Genomic DNA, 18,268 nt, shown 5'->3' on the forward strand with positions numbered 1-18,268 from the left:
AAATGGTAATGAGGTGTAGCAGCATCTTTGGAGAAAACGAGTCAGCATTTTGAGTACAGTATGACTCCCTTTTGGCACTCAGTTATACAGTTGGAACTCTTTTTTTTTTTCTCCCAAAAAGTGTCACCTGCATTAGTGACTCCTTTTTATCCCTATCTTACATTTTGTTGATAAAGGTACATGGGACAAAATTTCCCAGGATGTTGCTGGGAATGGAAGGGTTGTTATAAAAATGGGCTGGGACTCTTTTTTTTTTTTTTTTTGTTTCCCCCCCCCCCAAATGGGTGACCATGTGGAGGTTTATAAAATTGAGGTGCATAGATGAGGTAAATAGGAAAGTTTTTAGAGGGAAATGGACCAAGTGCAGGCAAGTGGGACAAGTTTAATTCGGGAACATGGTCAGTTTGGACTGATTGGACCAAAGGGTCAGTTTTCATGCTGAGTAACAGCTATCCAGTATAGAGTTTCTGGTTATCCTGGATTTAGACATTGTTGAAAAGGAACACTGAGTCAACTTCTGGCCCTGCATTCATCAGGACTGAACACAAGTCACTTTTTAAATACAGTATTCAAGGGTACAGATTGCTTGGAGTTTGACATGCACTAGCAGGAACTGTTGACTATCTTGGTGTGCTGGTTAAATTCCAACCAGGTAAACTGGACAGCATCTTAGCATAAGATTTTAAAGAATGTAGAAGCTGCAAGGACAATCAACAAGGAAAGTGTGCCATTTCTAGACCACTTGTTTTGCCTGCACACAACAGGGGATTATAAGAATAAATGAATCTCTCACTGTGAGCTCAACTGAGTCCATAAATTGTTTTTACAGAATTGTTATTCTTAGAAAATTAGATCAGATGTTGGCCATTATTTCCTAACTCTGCTCTGCCTTTCAATAGGACTATAGATGATCATTTAACTCAGTCTTTTGTTCCTGCTTTCTCTCCATACTTTTTTACTTCTTTAGCCCTAGAACTATATCTGCCTAAACCCTGAAAACATACAGGGCACATTCGGGGTTATTGAGTAAATGCTGGGCAATAGCAGCATAGCGTTCAAGGTTAGACACTGCATTGAATTTTGCATGCATGGTTGGCCACGGGACAGTCAAGCAGACCAGTACAGTAGTTTGATACAGTCTCAGTTTCTTATGGTATGCAGCCTATATATCCGTCATTGAACTGGCACCAAAACCCATACTTTGTACAGAAATTGAAGCTGTTGGTATCTGTGCTTTTTGCTTTTACAGTCTGAATGCAAGCATTTCACCTGAGAATATGACACAACAGTGTGGTACCTATGAACAGCTGGGTTATTGGCCCAACAACTTTAATGACTTTGCTGTAAGTTGCTGAATTCTATACTGGAAATTGATCCAGAAATAACTACAACATGCTTGCAGCGTATAATTTGCATGGCAGCCTCGAGGCTGAGTGAAAAGAATAAAGTCCAGCCAAAGTGATTTTTGTTTTCCTCTTTTGATACGTGTAAATCTCCTCCTTCTCATAACATGTGAATACTTGGAGAATTAACAACTGTATTTCTTTATGGTAGGCTGCTTTGGTCACTCTGTGGGATCTAATGGTGGTGAACAACTGGCAGGTTTTTCTGGATGTTTTCTCAAGATATGCAAGTCCGTGAGTAAACCTTAATTGATTTGGGATGGAAAATTGTTTTTATCAAAGATAGTGTTACACATTGCTTTTTTTTCCTTTGAGCCACAGTTGGATCTGAAGAAATGGAAAACTTGTTAGCCCTATTAACTTCACAACACTGATTTTTTTTTTCTGCCTTCACAGAAAAGCAGTAAGACATAGGAGCAAGAGAAGGCTATTCATCCCCTCCACCTGCCCCACCACTGAGTTGTGGCTGATCTGACATTCCTCTCCATTTTCCTGCCCTTTACCCATAACCCTCTATTTCCCCAACAGAACTTCTTGATCAATAATTGCCTTAAATGTACTCAAGGACTCTGCCCCTACATGGAGTTCCAAAGACCTCCACTCTGAAAAGGAATACCTTATCATTTTAGTCTTTAAATTGGTGCTCCTTAATTCCTATATCGTCTTTTTTCCGAGACACTCCCATGAGGGGGGGAAACATCCCTTCAGCATTTACCCTATCAAACCTCTTAGGAATTCCATATTTTTCAATGAGTTTGCGCCTCATTCTTCTAAACTCCAATGGATAGAGTCCAAACCTGCTTGTCTTTGATCATAAGGCAATCCCTCCATACCAATAAATCTTCTCTGAACTGTCTCCAATGAAATGATTTATATCCTTAAAGCGACCAAAGCTCTTCACCGCACACCAAATGACTTCCCTGCTCATATACTCCAACCTCCTTGAAACAAAGGCCAGCATTTCATTAGCCTTCCTGATAACCTGCTTGCACCCATGCTAGCTTTCTGTTTTAAGCACAAGTTCCCCAAGTCTCTTATTTTGTGGTGTAGCTTTTTGCAGCTTCTGGCCTTTTTTAAATGTTCTGTTCTTTTGCTCTCCTTTCCAAATGAGCAACTTCACATTGCCCCTCATTATGCCCCATTAATGGTGTGCTCCATGCAGGTACTCCTGCTGTTAATATCTCCACGCTCCCTTTACCCATTTTGCACTATGCAGCCTATTGTTGCCAACAAAGCTAACCGTTTTGGTCTTTGATTTACATATCTCCTGTTCAGAAGGAAACATTCTCAATTTTTGACTTTTTGGAGAGTTTTCATTTACTGCCCCCTACTGAACATTTATATAAAAGTCCCTTTTTTATTCTAGATTTCCCCATGAGAAGAAATAGTCTCTAGTATGATGTGTCTTTTTTTTAATGATAAATGCCATTTTGTTGGAGACTTTTACCTTGGACTTTTTCATACTAATTCACAAAAACACCACAAACATGAAAGGGAGCACCATTTTATACTGAAGGGTATGCTGATTCATTTTTAAACTTAAATGAAGGAGTTAACTCTTGTCAGTTAACTTTCAGTCATCACCTAACTGCCTCTTCCATGGCAATTTCTCTACACCTGCCAAATGTTCTGCCTTGCATCTTGCACATGTCTTAGGTGATGGTAATATTGAGCAAGTCAGATCCAAGAAGGAATTCTGGCTTGATTGGTTCGCCTTTTTAACTATTAGTCAGACACTATATGTTCATGAGGCTCCACCATTATTGTGGTTTTGTGTTCAATGAAGTGATAACGACATCAACCAGAGTTTACCTGGAAATTGAGTTTAGCATCTTGGCATTTGAAACAAAGGGGCAGCACCAACATGGAGTTGGTATGTTTCTTTCCACCATTTGTCATTAGTGTTCCAATATGTATAGCTTAACAAAGCTTTGCTTTTTAGTACATTGTTATTGCAACTTTTCTTATTATCAGCACTGCTTATATTTTCTCCTGAGGGGCTATTAAGCAATTAGTCATTAGAAATGTACAGCATGGAAACAGACCCTTTTTTTGAGTCCAACCTGCTCATGCTGACCAGATATCCCAACCCAATCTAGTCCCACCTGCCAGCAACCAGCCCATATCCCTCCCAACCCTTCCTATTCATTATACCTATCCAAATGCATCTTAAATGTTGCAATTGTACTAGCTTCCACCACATCCTCTGGCAGCTCATTCCATACACTTACCACTCTCTGTGTGAGAAAGTTGCCCCTTAGATCTCTGTTATATCTTTCCCCTCTCACCCTAAACCTATGCCCTGTAGGGAAAAGACTTTGCCTATTTACCCTATCCACACCCCAGATGATTTTGTGCACTTCTATAATGTCACCCCTCAGCCTCTGACGTTCCAGGGAAAACAGCCCCAGCCTGTTCAACCTCTTCCTATTGCTCAGATCCTCCAACCCTGGCAACATCCTTGTAAATCTTTTCTGAACCCTTTCAAGTTTCACAACATCTTTCTGATAGGAAGGAGACCAGAATTGCACGCAATATTCCAACAGCGGCCTAACCCATGTCCTGTACAGCCACAACATGACCTTCCAACTCCTTTTCTCAATACTCTGACCAACAAAGGAAAGCATACCAAACACCACCTTCACTATCCTATCGACCTGCGACTTCACTTTCTATTGGTCTTGTTTCTTTTTTCCCCTCTTGTCTTCCCCCTCTGGGCCATCTAGAATTTACTTAATCAAGGAACACCATCTAGTGTACAATCTAAGCATTAGCAAACATCCATGACTAATTTGTGCAAGCAAACTGAACTTCACTATAGATTGAGATTACTCAATGTGGCAGTTAACTAATTCCACCAAGTTTATTTGGAATCGAACTGACCTCCTGTAAGATGCATACATCTTTCCCTTTTTTCCACAGGCAGTGGGCAAGACCAGTAATTATTGGCCACCCATGATTTTCCCTGAGCTAAGTGGTTTACTTGTGGATACTCCGGGGGTAAATTGCTGAGAGTCTGGAGTTGCATTTAAGCAGAACCAGATATGGGCCTGAATGAACAAAATATATTCTTAAAGCAATTGACCAGTGGTTTTGTTGTCACCATTGCTGAGGCTAGTTCTGTTTTGAGATTTAGAAACCTAAAAGTTAGGAGCAGACCTAGCACCTTTTGAAATTGTTTTGCAATTTAATCTGAAACGATCCTTTTGTCATTTTCCATATGTTCACTTTGTCACGACACTCCAGATCGCCTTTAATATACAATTCTTGAATATACTCTGACCTAGCCGATTCAACCTTTTTTGTTTGGTAGTGAGTTCAAAAGGAAGACCACACTGAGTGAAGAAATGTTTCCTCACCTTGGTCTAAATAGTGTACTCCATAACCCCTGATGTGAAACTCTCCAGTCAGTGGAAATGTGTTCCCAATATCTCATCTTTTAGGATGCTTAGAATTTTATGCATTTCAAACTGATCTCTTTTTGTTTTTCTAAACTCTAGTGATTATGGGTCCTGTTAAACCAGACTCTGCTCAAGATAGTCATATACTGGATTAGTGGTGCTGGAAGAGCACAGCAGTTCAGGCAGCATCCAACGAGCAGTGAAAAATCGACGTTTCGGGCAAAAGCCCTTCATTCCTGATGAAGGGCTTTTGCCTGAAACGTCGATTTTCGCTGCTCGTTGGATGTTGCCTGAACTGCTGTGCTCTTCCAGCACCACTAATCTTGTATTTGCTTTCCTGCATCTGCAGTCATTGTTTTTACCTCAAGATAGTCATGCCATTCCAGTTATCAATCTAATGAACCTCTGCTGCACTCCCTCTACAGCAAATACATCCTTTCTTAGGCTGGAAGACCAAATTGCATGCAGTACTCCTAGGTGTGGTCTCACTAAGGCCCTGTATAATTGCAATAAAACATCCCTACTTCTGAGCTCAAATCTTGCAATGAAGGCCAGTGTACATTTTACCTCCCTCGTTGCTTACAACATCTGCCTGTTTATTTTTCATTGGCTAGAGTATGTGAGTACATCACGTTTCCTAACATATTGCCATTTTATGTAATGCCTTTCTGAAATTCATGTGTATGATTTTGCATTTTATCCATGTACAGCATCTGCCATGCATTTATTCAGGCTCCCAACTCCTTGCATCCTCCTCTCCACCTTACCCAGTTTTGCCAAACTTGTATATTTGCCATCTATCAACCAATTTTCCTTTCATGCTAGAATGTTATCTCCAATCCTGTTTGCTTTAATTTTGTCAACTAGCCTCATTTTTAAAAAAAAAAGTGAGACCTTCTCAATCCAAATACACCATATCTACTAGTTGTGCCTTATCTGCTGTACTAGTTAAACCCTTCCTATTCCTATACCCATTCGGATGCCTTTTAAATGTTGTATAGAACCAACCTCCCCCTTCCTTCCTCTGACAGATCACTCCATACATGCCCCACCCTCTGCATGAAAAAAGTTGCCCCTTGGGTCCCTTTTTTTTTAATCTTCCCTCTCCTCACCTTAAACGTAGTTTTGAAATCCCTCTGAGAGAAAGACCTTGGCTATTCACCCATCAGTGCCTGTCGTGAGTTTATAAATCTCTATAATGTTACCCCTCAGCCTCTGACACTCCTGGGAAAATATTCCCAACCAATTCAGCCTCTCCTTATACCTCAAACCCTCCAATCTTGGCAATGTTCTTTTTGTAAATCTTTTTTTGTATCCTTAATTGTTTCTATAGCAGGGACACCAGAATGGAGCACAGTATTCCCAAAGTGGTCTAACCAATTTTCTGTACAGCTGCTGTATGGTCTCCAACTCTATACTCAATGCACTTACCAATAAAGGCAAGCGTGCTAAATGCCACCTTCGCTAGTTCTGTCTACCTAAGCTTCAACCAGTTAGGCTAACTGGCTTGTAATTCTGGAAAAGCTGAGCAGGTCTGGCAGCATCTGAAGAGAAATCAGTTCAAGTTTTGGAGCCAGTGACTTTCGTCAGAACTAGACACCAGTCACTGGTCCTGAAACATTAACTCTGATTTCTCTTCACAGATGTTGCCAGATCTGCTGAGCTTTTCCAGCAATTTGTTTGATTTACAGTATCCAGTCATTTCTTATTTGGTCTGTAAGTCTTTGTTTTCTCTTGTTAAATAATGGGGTCATGTTTGTCACCCTCCAATTTTGTGTGAACTTGTCTGAACTCCTTGGAAACTTGGAAGATGACTGGCCATATATCTACTACTTCCAGATTTGGAGATGCTGGTGTTGGACTGGGGTGTACAAAGTTTAAAAATCACACAACATAAGGTTAAAGTCCAACTGGTTTAATTGGAAGCACACTAGCTTTCGGAGCGTCGCTCCTTCATCCACAACCACCTGATGAAGGAGCAGTGCTCTAAAAGCTAGTGCTTCTAATTAAACCTGGACTATAACCTGGTGTTTGATTTTTAACTTTTGTACTATTTCCAGGGTTGTTTTCTTAGTACTTTGGGTTTTAGATTATCAGAGTGTCAGCCTTAACTTTTCTAGTTTATTTTTAACTCTTACTAATTTTATTCAATTCCTCACACTCCCTAGAGCCTTGGTTTCCTTAAGTTGAGGAAAAGATTTGTCCTCTTTTGTGAAGACAATGTGTTCAATTCTTCTATTTTTTTCCCCTCCCTATTGCCTCCATTTATGACTAAAAACCTATTTGTATTTGCTTATCTTTTTTCTCCTATTTTACAGAAGCTTTTAGTGAGTTTGTTCCTTGTATGTTTACACTCTGTGAACAATTAATTGAATGCCGAATGGAGTTTAAATTCTGCCAGTTGCCCTAATGAGATTTAAATCAGTGTCCCAAGAGCATAACTACTGAATTACTAGCCCAGTGACCTTGCCACAATCTACCCAAACATGGTTCTGCTTTCTGTCTTGAGGTGCATAATTTAACTTTAGATTTTTACACTCATTAATTCTGTAACAGTAGTCTGTGTACTTTGCCATGATTTAGTGAACTGCAACTGGGAGGTTGGGAATTTATATTGAAATAGTAGGGCAAGGGGCCACATTTGGGAAAGATGCAGTAAATCACGCATGGTGGCTCAGTGGTTAGCACTGCTGCCTCACCGCTGCAGGGTCCCAGGTTCGATTCCAGCCTCTGGAGTTTGCACATTCTCCCTGTCTGTGTAGGTTTCCTCTGGGTGCTGCAGCTTCCTCCCACAGTCCAAAGTTGTGCAAGTCAGGTGAATTGGCCATGCTAAATTGCCCATAGTATTAGGTGCATTAGTCAGAGGGAAATCGTTCTGGGTGGGCTGCTCTTTGGAAGATTGGTGTGGACTTGTTTGGCCAAAGGGCCTGTTTCCACACTCTAATCTAACTAAAATCCATACAGATGAGGTAAGAAATGTATTAATATGGGAAATGATAAACAGACCATGACACATCTAAGACTAACAAGTTTGAGAAGGTTTTGTTTATCAGGGTGCACTAGTGTTTGAAACAAAACTGAAGTGATGGTTCAAGTAGAAGTGAATGAGTATCACTCTTTGCTTGTTTTGCAGGTCACTTTCAATCTGTGCCCTCTCTCCCTGCTCCTTTTATCGGAAGGATTTTGGAAACCTCTATCCAATCTGTCTTGGCTGCCTTCTCTCCAAGAAGAACAGTCCCAACTTCTGTCAGTCCTTATAACTGAGTCCCCCATCTCTTCTACGTTCTTGTAAAACCCTTTCCATGCTTTGAATTTGTGGTATATTGAACTAATTTTTGCATCAAATATGATTCGTCAGAATTGCTTTGCTATACCTCCTGTACAAATTATTGCCAGTGGTTTTCTTGCAAATTATTGTAATTTTTTTTACATATCAATGTCCTGTGTAAATGTAATCAATTGAACTTCAGGCTTGTCCAACATATCTAGATGTGATCTAGAAGTATTTTTAATCATGTGCTGGATGATGTTACACTTTCAACAAGTGACTATTACCAAGTTGATAGTGATGTTTTAACAGGATTTGTATTTAAAAACTTTATGGAGATGCATAACTTTTAAAAGGTCTGTGGAGGGGTGGGGGGAGAGAGAATGTAGAGAAATTGGAATCTTCAGTGGGAAGCCAGCATGAGGATGAGTCACATGGCCTTGGCCAGTAACTTGTGGAATTGCACATAGCTCTTTTTGTCTCCAGTCAGCACCAAGAGTCAATTGCTGTGAAGCAATCTAATTTACCAATTAGTCTGTCTCAATTTTTAATATGAATATTTTCTTTATGTACAAATTGCTGCCTTTAAGAACTTTTTTTTGTAAGCCATGTTTAATTATAGATGGCGTCGTGTTTAATTTCTAAAACAAGTCTTTTGATCTTGCAGGTGGTCCAAACTTTATTTTGTAGCTTGGTGGCTGGTGTCTTCTGTCATTTGGGTTAACCTCTTTGTGGCTCTGATTCTTGAGGTAAGTTTGGAGAGGCTTTAGCAATTCCCAAGTAAATACAAAAAAGCTGGTGACTGCGTATACTCTTGTTCACGAAGTGCTTGTTGTAGCAGTTTAGTTTTTTATATTTTTAAGTTTTCAATTAAAAAGGAATGCACTCCTTAAGAGTGGAAATGAATACCTGTTTTGGAATTAAAAAAACTTTTCAATTGTTATTGTAGCCCAGGATTTTTAATGGCACATAAGTTTGCCTCTTACTCTTCAGCCTTTAAAGTATGTATTATCATTGACATTTTTGCATTTGTTTTCTTGTTCTTTCTCACTCACTCCTGAGTTCCATTAATACTGGAAAGGAGTTCCAGGCATTGGGGTTGTTTTAAGTCTTTTTACCACTTCTGCAGTAACCTGAAGGAAGAGATATGGAATTATCCCAATGTGGGCCTCATTGTTCCCATGTACTACTTACTAAATGTGGTGTGAGACCTGGAAATTGATGCAGGTTTTTGATTTTGTTTTTGCTTCAAATAATTGCAGAACTTTATCCATAAATGGGATCGGACTTATCACCCATCCTTCTCTGATCAGGAGTCAGAATATCAGATGAGTGTGCAGGATATGTTCAGGTAAGTTTCCCTACTGACTTGTATGGATGGGTATTGTCACTGGAGTGCATTATTCAAAACTCAAGATCTCACTTGCTCTTTCGCTTTGTTTTTTAAAAAGGCCCAATTCTTTGATTTAGTCCCAAGTTAGAAGACACATGACACCAGGTATAATCCAACAGGTTTATTTAAAATCACAAGCTTTCAGAGTGCTGCTGCTTCAAGTGAAGTCACTTACTAGACTGTAACTTGCTGTTGTGACTTCTGACTTTGTCCACCTCACTCCAGCCAGCATCTGCACATCTTAATCCACTATGGATTAATGAATGATTAAAACTGTCACCATACCCATGTATGTTTAACCTGGTTACTTTGCTTGCTTTGCTAATTGCAGGGAACAACTGACCTTGATACACTTTCAACAGAAAGACACTTTGGGTTCCTTGACCTATTGACAATGACATTGGCCTATATACAGGTCCAATGGTTAGCAACATGTGTATCTGATTGGCCATGTCTTTGCAGTATTAATGACAATTGTTGCTGAGATGACTTAAATAAGGCTGGGACTGTGGAGAAGGATGGAGAGTCCTGTCCAGTTGTGATAGAGCATTTCTAATCTTGACCAATCCATCTAAGAATCCCTACGGCAAGATTTTGTCTCAGACCAAATAATACTCTTGGTTAAAACTAAAGCAAAATGCTTAATTACTGATTTTTAGCTTCAACTGTCAAAAGCTAAATGCTTTAAATAGGTAGTGTGCTTGAGGATTGATTTTGAGGGGTGGAGGGGGTATGTGTCTGAATCATCTTCATACAACATTACCCTGATTAAAAGGACACTGAGGGAAGATAGGTCTGGTAGTGAGCTAGATTAACTGTCAACGTCATTTCAAGGAATGCAATAAGAAAAAAAAATTGGGGATTCTACTTTAGATTTCCTATGTATGCACTGATGTCCTTATTTGGCTAAATTGTCAACAATCCTGTAGACTTTACAAATGTTGATCCTTTATGAACTGGAACTGTGAAGCTGTTATGTTGCTCATAAATGCCAGCAAATTTCAAAGACATTTGCACACCTATTGTTTGAATTAATGAGCTGCACTAGGTTCATGTTTTAAACATCTTGCTGTAACAAAGTTAAAAGCATTAAATATTAAGGCAATTTAAACAAAAATACCATCCTATAAACATTCAAAGCAACTGAAAATCTCCTCTGAATAAAACAAAGGACTGTCTATTTTGGAGATCTGAAACCAAAACATGTCAGAGAAACTCTACATCTGGCAGGCTTTCTGTCCACAGATGCTGCCAGATCTGCTGAGTTTTTTTAAGCAATTTGATTATTTTGGTTTTGCAAATCTCCCATGGTTCTACCATCCCTTTTAAGTGGACATTGTTCTCTTGCAACCTGTCCAAAGTGAGTCTTGCTGAAGAATTTGTCTTCTTCTCCCCCCCCTGCCCCAACCATGTAACTCCCTACTTCAGTATTGTTTAAATCAGAGCCTGAGCTCCCTCTGTTTTTCTTGCACAGAAAATCAGGGAGTTCTTTGCTGGTCAATCAGCTTGAGAGCTCATCAATCATCTGGCTGAGCAGAAACTGCTGACCAATCAGAGGCGAGCAGCCCCTGGGTCCTAAAGTCCAGGGCTATATCTTTGGGATTAGTGGCAAAACTGGTGATTGTTGATATCCCTGCTCCCACCCCAAAAATAAACAAGTCTGTTCCCAGATTGACCCAAGGACCATGATATTCTCGTCAGGAAACTAGGCACTTTTCTCATGCATATTAGATGGTGAGCTGAGGCTGTTGCATGGCTATTAATGAACATTTAAGGACTTTAATTGGGTGGGGGGGGAGAAAGAGGGGGTTGGTGATCACAGAAGTTACCCATGGATCTTCTCACCCGTAAGGCTAGTGTAGCCAATTATTTCCCCATCCCACCTCCAGGGAGGAGAAAATGGTACCTTTTTGTCTTTAGCTCTGTGGTTCTGTCTGCATGGAGTTTCTGCACACAAGCTTTGCATCCTTGGCATTAGTTATCCTTGAAGCTCCTCATCTCATTCTGTTCTGAAACTAAATCAGTTTAAAATAGCATTTTTTTTATGAAATGTGGCATTCCCAGCAGCACCACCCTGGGATTTTTGGGAGAAGAGCAGTTTATTCTGGTGAGCAAAGATGCTTTTGGTTGTTTACCAGTGGAGTTACCAGGATGCATTTCTACCAGTTGACATCTTATAAGGTTTTCAAAATAGGTTTATGGCTCAATTAGTAACATCTCTGCTGTCTTTGAGATATTGTTCTAGGTTCAAAGTTTGCTCTGGGACTTGTGCACAACAATGAAGGTTAATGCTCCCGTGTAGTACTGAAGGAGTGTTGGACTGTCAGGTGTGGACGTTTGAAAGATGTTCAACTGCCCTCAATGGGATAGATCCCACGGCACTATTTCAAAGAAAACCAACAGGACAACGTATCACTAGTTTGTGGTCAATATTTATGCCTTTTATACAAGTCTCTCACTGCTATTCATCACATTGCTGTCAGTTGGAGCTTGCTGCACCCACTAGTTGTTTCCTGCATTACAGTGTGACTTGGCTTAAATAGTACATCAGTGGTATTATATAGCATATTGAACAGCCTGTGATCACAAAAATAGCAATATAGGTTAGTGTTTCTTTTTTAAAAAAAGCATTCTGGTAGGTTGCCAAGACATGCAATTCCAATGTCAGACCATTCGAACTTTATTACCTAACCTGGGTCAGGTTAAATGATTTTTTTTTTCCCAAAATTCTGAATTTGTTAGTGGAGGTTTTCACTTTGATTACATCACAACCCTACAAGCACGGTGGAATTTTGAATGATGTAGTTTTTCATGAACAGATGTAGCTGAATTGGTCAACCAGGGGTCCTTTTCTTGATTGGATCCTTTTCTTGGGTTTATATTGTTGATGTTTAAGCTAAATTATTTGTTTCATGTGTATCCTTCAAAATTAGAGGGAAGGGAAATGAGCCTACTTTCTTTACCAGACTTTACAATTTTGTTTGTATCTCAGTGGAAGCTCCCATATGTGCATGTGCAGTTGTTGCTGGGTTTGAAAGGGTTAATACTGAGTGCTATAAGCACGACTACTAAAATCATGAAAATGGGAGGATTCACACTGCAGACCTAGACCTGCTGACACCATTTGATACAATGTGGTCTACGTTGTATATACTTGTACAGATGGAATAGACTATATACTTTACCACAAGTGACCCTTTCCCACCTCAGGCGACTGACTGTGTGGAGTTTGCACATTCTCCCTGTGTCTGCGTGGGTTTCCTCCGGGTGCTCCGGTTTCCTCCCACAGTCCAAAGATGTGCAGGTCAGGTTAATCGACCATGCTAAATTGCCCGTAGTGTTAGGTAAGGGGTAGATGTAGGGGTATGGGTGGGTTATGCTTCGGCGGGGCGGTGTGGACTTGTTGGGCCGAAGGGCCTGTTTCCACACTGTAAGTAATCTAATTCAGTTAAACCAGATGATGGCTATCCTCATCGTCACTAGACCACATGGGTCCTGGAAACCCATGGTTCTGGTATTCAGCTTCATAACACTCAGCACTGTCCATTTATATTAAAAATTTTTGCTGGGTGTTGAGTAAAATGTACTCTGAATTTGTGTAATTAAAAAGATACAGATTAATTTTGCTTTGTCACCCTGATTCTTCAACTTTGTGTGTCTTTTCCTAACTACCCTTTTTTTCTTTTGCACAAAGATCCATTTGCATCCATTGAGAATTTCTACATTCTGAGATGCTTGTGTTCTTTAGCCATATTATCTTCAGACTATCTGTGTGTTCTTTTTGAATTTTAGAGATGATCTTGAGGAACCAACTGAAGAAGATTTGTTGGAGAGACTGCGACAACATCCACACCTTCATCTACCAAGAGGACCCATTTAGTCATGTCAGGATTGTATCCAAATGCTTGACCGACAAGTTGACTGCTCATCCAGGTTTTGCTGTAAAGGAGCCTAAAAATGAACTTGACCCTTCCCCTCAAATGGACCAATTCTGACTCTGCAATTTTCTTCAGTGCACAAAAGCAGGAAATAACTCTGAAGATGTCAGTAGCACTTAATGGACCAGAAGTGTCTTCGTAAAATACCACATGCTTTGTATATAAACACTATATATATTCAACTGGGATTTCATTTTAAAATTTAATTCTTCACATTGATTTTTTAATACTGACTTCCTTTTCCAGATGTTTGCTGCAAGATTGGTGAAAATTGTGGTACAGTAAATATTTATAAACCTATATATTCACCTAGAAAATTGAATTCAAACTGTCCACATTTTTATTGTGTAATTCACTTTTTTTTACAGATTTTCTGGTGCTCACTTTTTAAAGAAAAACTTGCATCTTAAACACTGAAACTGGTTTGTTACTCGCAAATGGTCAATCAATATATTCTGCACTATCCCAGAACATTTTTGTTAGCTTCTACCTGAAAGATACTTTATTAAACTTTTGTCAGTCAATTGTTTATGAAGCTTGGCCTGTGGCAGAATGAGTTTTTTTTATATGTAAAATAAAGAGCTATTTTGTCTAAATGTGACTAGTGTTTGATTTATCAAATGGCTTTGGTGCAGTGACTGTGGATTACCGGGAAAGGTATTTGGACCACCCTTCCACGTAATGGTATCTGCTTAGATTGCTGCACAAATGGGTGTGAAATGAAACTGGTAAGTATTTTTTAGATAAGACTAAATTCCTTCACAGGCCAGCTCTGGCTTCATGGCAGCTCCTAGTGGATGCAAACCCATTTAACATGATCAAGGACTGATACAGAATGGGGGGGGGGGGGTAGAACTGGTGGCAAATGGAGTTACATTTACCATGCTGTAATTTAGTGGGACATAATGATGAATGGTAATATCATAGAACTAATAGTCAGAACTGACTTGGGTTTGAATACCAATGCTGCAGATGGTTAAATTTGCATTGGGTATATATCTAGACAGGATAGTTGGCCTCATGATAGGTGTTCCCTGGTTACTGCCATCAACAGCAGTTCGCTTGGCAGAAAGAAAAGTCAAATCTAGATCAATTAACCCACTCCCTTTGTTCAGGTAACACAGACGTAGACTTTCTCACTAGGAGAAAGTGAGGACTGCAGATGCTGGAGTACCAGAGTTGAAAAATGTGGTGCTGGAAAAACACAGCAGGCCAGGCAGCATCCGAGGAGCAGGAGAATCGACATTTCTGGCATAAGCCCTTCAGGAATTCCTGAAGGTTGGTGTCTGGAGTTGTTGCTGATGGCACACTGAAATTCTTAATTTTTATCTGTCTCTTCCCAAACTGTGGTGTTCTGTTCCTGTTGGTTCTCAGCTCTTCTGAGCACTGGTATCTTCCCACTATAGCCTCACTCCAAGGGCACCTTTTTAGGCTTACCTCCTTATTCTTCCTCTACCCTGTCATCCTCAACTGATCTGGTTCAAGCCTCTGGCTGGGCCTTGGCTGATTTTGGTTCACAAATTTGCTGTTTTAATGCATGAACAGTCCCAAGCCAATATGGTGTAACCACTGATAAATGTCACAAAATTCATCTGTTCACTCATGTTCTTTTCCAGGGGAGGAAACTGCTGTTCTTATCTACTCTGGCCTACTAGTGAGTCCATATCCAAGGTTATGTGGTTAACTCTTTATTGCCCATCCTTAATTGCCTAGCTATAGCAGTTTAGTGCTGGTCTAATCAATAATGCCCACATCCTCCAAACAAACTTCAAAGTAAAAGACGGCAGCAGCAATTTGGGGTCAGATGTTCACTCTTGACTGATTTCTGTCCTTAAGTTTAAGGAGTTCCTACCCTTTTTGTGGATGGTCAGGTAATGTATGAAGAGCTTAATAGTAAAATTACATAGATTCTAAAATTGCAAAAAAGTTGCAGAATGGATTTTTGGGGATCCTTTTGTGTAAACCACAAATTATCCTATGCATCTTTTAGCAAGTACAAGAAGGCAATTCGCCTGTTTAAAGCCAATGGACGATGAAGGTAGGAGGTTTTGCTGAAACTAGATCTGATGCAAATCAGACAACAGCTAGAATACTGTGAACAGTTCTGGGTTCCCCATACAGATGAGCCAATTTTCCAGCATTTGATTAATGGTAGTAGATTTGCCAACTTTAAATACATTTTAAGTCATTATTGGGCATACGTGGACTAGTGTAGGTTAGATGGGCTTCATATTGGTATGATGGTCGGTGCAACATTGATGGCTGAAGGGCCTGTACTGCACTGTAATGTTCTATGATTATCTGAAAATCAGATTATCCAGCAAGGTCCCAATCTTGGCTAAACTGTTATCTGGCCTTTGATTAACTGAACAAAATACTCCCCACTGTGTCCCTCAGATAATTGAGGTTCCTCTGTATAAGGGAAGGTTTACTGCCATTGGAGGCACTCCAGAACAGCTTCATTTGGCTGATCTCAGGACTCTTATGAGTAAAGGTGGAGTAGATTGGGCTTTTACTTAAGAGGTTAGAATGAGTGCTGACCTTATTGAAACATAGATAATTCATGAGGGCTGAGGAGAAGGAAAGGGAGGGGGTGTTTTGTCAGAATAAATACTGAAACATTTTCTCCTTTTCATGGGGGAGTCTAAGGCCAGAAGATCTAATCAGAGTAAGGAGTCATCCAATTTAAGACCGATGAATTTCTTCAGAGGAGTGAATCTGAAATTCTTTACCAGAGTGTGCTTATCAAGGCTCAGCCATTAAAAATCAGTTTTGGCTTTGAGCATGCCTAATTAGTAATAGAATCAAAGGTTATAGGGGGGAAGACAAAAGTGGAGTTGAGGATGATCAGATCACTGATCAGATCCACCATGATTCTACTGAATGCCAGAGCAGACTAGATGGGCCCAATGGACTGTTTCTAACATCTTTTTTAGACACACTTTTAAATGAGTATTGGCCATATTTGGTTATTGCCTGTTTGGAATGTATGATTCTGTTATGATTTCCCAGGGGTGAGGCACACCAAGTGGAGAAGGTTGTCTCTGCTTTCCTTGGATTGGCGAAGGTTTAAGGAAGATTTGGCACAGACACCTTCAAAATGGAGAAGGTATAGAGTAGATGAGGAATAGCCTCCTATGGTAGAAAGCCCTGTAACTGGAAGGCACAGATTAAAGATGAAAGGCTAATACAGGTTTTCAGTTTATAAAACTGATGGGAAAGATAGGTATATATTTAAATGCTTTGTATTTCAAGACCTGTTGCAAGTTGGTCAAATTGCCAATCTCCACTAATCTATCTGTTTAAGGTGAGGTGAGGTTTCTCACGGTTCTAGATGGGGTACTCCAAACTGTCAATGATGTAGTTGAGGAGGGATGGAGTGACTCCCATTTATATCTACTCTGACATTGTGACCTCTTGCCCCATTCCCCAGCTGGTTACGTAAAGTTAATTTAAGGTGGCTTTGCCTTCCTTCTGGATCCCTTTCTGCTAGACCAATATAATTTACATTTTAAAATGTGCTGATTTAACTCTGCATTCTTGAGTTTGTTAACTAATGCAGTTTAGAGAATGAGAGGTGATCTCACTGAAACGTACAGGATTCTTAAGGGGGGCTTGATCGGGTAAATCAACTAGTCCACCTTACACAGTTACATCGGCACTACTCCCTACCTTTTCCTCTGTTACGTTGATGACTGCATCTGTACCACCTCATGCTCCTGCAAGGAGGTTGAACAGTTCATCAACTTCAGCAACACATTCCTCTTTGATCTTAAATTCACCTGGACCATCTCTGACGCCTCTCTCCCCTTTCCTGGGCCTCTCCATCTCCATCAATGGTGACCGACTCAACACTGACATTTGTTTACAAACCTGCCGACTCCCATAACTACCTGGATTACACCACCTTCCATCCTGCCTCTTGCAAAATTGCTTTCCCTTATTCCCAATTCCTCTGCCTCTGCTCCCAGCAGGACCAGTTCCACCACAGAACACACCAGATGGCCGCCTTCTTTGAAGACCGTAATTTCCCCTCCCACGTGGTGGTTGATCCCCTCCAGCGCATTGCATCCACTTCCTGCACCTCCACCCTCAAACCCAACCCTCTAACTGCAACTAGGACAGGACCCCCCTCCCCACCCCCGTCCTCGCCTTCCACCCCACCAGCTTCTGTATACATTGTATCATCTTCTGCCGTTTCTGCCACCTACAAATGGACCCCACCACTGGGGATATATTTCCCTCTACAGCCCTATCCATTTTCCATAAAGATTATTCCCTCCGTGACTACCTCGTCAGGTCCACTCCCCCCCAACAACCCACCCTCCCTCCTGGCACCTTCCCCTACCATCACAGGAATTGCAAAACCTGCGCCCACACCTCCTCCCTCCCCTCCATCAAAGGCCCGAAGGGAGCCTTCCACATCCATCAAAGTTTCACCTGCACATCCACACATCATTTACTGTATCCATTGTTCCTGATGTGGTCCCCTCTACATTGGGGAGACAGGATGCCTACTCACAGATCGCTTCACAGAACATCTCCGGGACACCCGCACCAATCAACCTCACCACCCCATGGTCGAACACTTCAACAACTCCTCCCACTCTGCCAAGGACATGCAGGTCCTGGACCTACTCCACCGCTACTCCCTCACCACTAGACGCCTGGAGGAAGAACGCCTCATCTTCCGCCTCAGAACTCTGAAACCCCAGGGCATCAATGTGGATTTCACCAGTTTCCTCATTTCCCTCTTCTCCCCCACCCCAGTTCCAACCTTCCAGCTCAGCATTGTCCTCATCACCTGCCCTATCTATCAATCTTCCTTCCCACTTATCCGCTCCACCCTCCTCTCTGACCTATCA

General features: G+C 40.8%; 1 protein-coding gene across 4 annotated transcripts in view; it reads left to right on the forward strand.

Moving 5' to 3' along the window:
* The window catches only part of tpcn2 (two pore segment channel 2), a 58,503-nt gene extending 44,504 nt beyond the window's left edge, over window positions 1–13,999 (forward strand). For 3 of the 4 annotated variants that reach the window (XM_072592803.1, XM_072592804.1, XM_072592805.1), the window contains 5 exons: window positions 1,250–1,343; window positions 1,555–1,637; window positions 8,740–8,821; window positions 9,335–9,423; window positions 13,258–13,999. In XM_072592803.1, coding sequence (XP_072448904.1) covers window positions 1,250–1,343; window positions 1,555–1,637; window positions 8,740–8,821; window positions 9,335–9,423; window positions 13,258–13,345 — 436 coding nt within the window. In that variant the 3' untranslated portion in view covers window positions 13,346–13,999. Of the gene's footprint in view, window positions 1–1,249; window positions 1,344–1,554; window positions 1,638–8,739; window positions 8,822–9,334; window positions 9,424–13,257 lie in introns of those variants that run through there. The other variant, XR_011963778.1, reaches the window with a different exon arrangement.
* The last annotated feature ends 4,269 nt before the right edge of the window (window positions 14,000–18,268 follow it).

Source organism: Chiloscyllium punctatum, chromosome 22 (genome assembly GCF_047496795.1).
Source record: "Chiloscyllium punctatum isolate Juve2018m chromosome 22, sChiPun1.3, whole genome shotgun sequence".
NCBI lineage: Eukaryota > Metazoa > Chordata > Chondrichthyes > Orectolobiformes > Hemiscylliidae > Chiloscyllium > Chiloscyllium punctatum.